Source organism: Myotis davidii, unplaced genomic scaffold (assembly GCF_000327345.1).
Source record: "Myotis davidii unplaced genomic scaffold, ASM32734v1 scaffold586, whole genome shotgun sequence".
Taxonomy (NCBI): Eukaryota; Metazoa; Chordata; class Mammalia; order Chiroptera; family Vespertilionidae; genus Myotis; species Myotis davidii.
Window position 1 is genome coordinate 458,830 of NW_006296809.1, and position 1,445 is coordinate 460,274.

General features: G+C 66.5%; 1 protein-coding gene across 1 annotated transcript; it reads left to right on the forward strand.

The window, feature by feature from the left end:
• The first annotated feature begins 372 nt into the window (after positions 1-372).
• Positions 373-1,439, forward strand: CPTP (ceramide-1-phosphate transfer protein). Its single transcript, XM_015569693.1, has 3 exons — positions 373-435; positions 604-778; positions 862-1,439. Exons 2-3 carry the CDS (start codon positions 606-608, stop codon positions 1,382-1,384), a joined length of 696 nt encoding a protein of 231 aa, XP_015425179.1. The 5' UTR covers positions 373-435; positions 604-605; the 3' UTR covers positions 1,385-1,439.
• The last annotated feature ends 6 nt before the right edge of the window (positions 1,440-1,445 follow it).

Consider the following 1,445-nt stretch of genomic DNA (forward strand, 5'->3'; position numbering starts at 1 on the left):
CAGTGGCACCCACTGGATGTGTGGGTGCTTGGATGTTTGTGGAGCGACCGTCTGAACGCCAGCAGAATCCAGGGCAGGAAAGGACCGGTGTCTGCCCCTCTGTCCAGCACACGCTGACATGCAGCCTCGGTGCTGGCTTTCAGGGTGGGGGCAGCTGTGCCGGGGGGGAAGGGCCAGGCTGCCCAGCCCCCTCCTGGCCACCGCACCGCACTTCACTGTCCTTTTACTCATCCCCTCATTACCCTGCCGGGATTTCCCGTCTTCGTTATTGCCTCACCACCCGCACTAGAATGTTGCCCTGACAGGCTGGGCGGTTTGTCTCTGTCGCTGACACCCGAGTGCCCAGAGACTGTCCGGCTCTGGGTAGGGACTCAGCAGGTGTTTCTCCACGTAGTGAGAGCAGGCGTTCTCGTGAGAGAGACGAACAACACCCAAGTGAGCAGGGAAGCCGGCGGGAGATACCTGTCTGAGGGACAGGGAGAGGCCGTGCTGAGGTCTGTGGGCCCCTATTCAGGGTCAGGTGGGTGTCAGAGGGTGAGGCGGGCTCTTGGGGAGCAGTGGAACCCCAGCTGTTTCTCTCCTGCTCCTGCCCCGCCCCCAAAGGAATGAGCCAAGTCCAGGGAGACAGCCCCAGCCCCACCTCTGGGCAGGTGGAAATGGACGACTTGGAGTCGGACTTCAACCTGAAGGTCGTCCTGGTCAGTTTCAAGCAGTGTCTCAACGAGAAGGAGGAGGTGCTGCTGGAGCACTACCTCGCCGGCTGGCGGGGGCTGGTCAGGTGCGTGGGGGCCGGTGCCCGGTGGGGCTTCCCCGGCCTCGCCCCAGGGGCGGGGCCCAGCGTCTGCCTCCCCTCCCTCGCAGGTTCCTGAACAGCCTGGGCGCCATCTTCTCCTTCATCTCCAAGGACGTGGTGACGAAGCTGCAGGTGATGGAGCGCCTGTGCAGCGGCCCCCAGCGGGACCACTACAGCAGCCTGCAGTCCATGGTGGCCTACGAGGTGGGCAACCAGCTGGTGGACCTGGAGCGCCGCTCCCGCCACCCGGACTCGGGCTGCCGGACGGTGCTTCGGCTGCACCGGGCGCTGCGCTGGCTGCAGCTCTTCCTGGAGGGCCTGCGCACCAGCCCCGAGGACGCGCGCACCGCCGCGCTCTGCACCGACTCCTACAACGCCTCGCTGGCCGCCTACCACCCCTGGATCATCCGCCGGGCCGTCACCGTGGCCTTCTGCACGCTGCCCACGCGCAAGGTCTTCCTGGAGGCCATGAACGTGGGGTCCACCGAGCAGGCCGTGGCCATGCTGGGCGAGGCCCTGCCCTTCATCGAGCACGTGTATGACATCTCGCAGAAGCTCTACGCCGAGCACGCCCTGCTGGACCTGCCCTAGGAGCCAGCGGCCCGGCTCCCCTGCCCCAGAGCCGGGCTGGGCAGCCAGGGCCCCTCAGTCC

What these genes read in the sequence shown, in the direction of transcription:
- CPTP (XM_015569693.1), top strand. Translation starts at nt 606, where the DNA reads ATGAGCCAAGTCCAGGGAGACAGCCCCAGCCCCACCTCTGGGCAGGTG. An exon ending in GGCTGGCGGGGGCTGGTCAG is followed by an intron (nt 779 to 861) that starts GTGCGTGGGGGC and finishes CCTCCCTCGCAG; the next exon opens with GTTCCTGAACAGCCTGGGCG.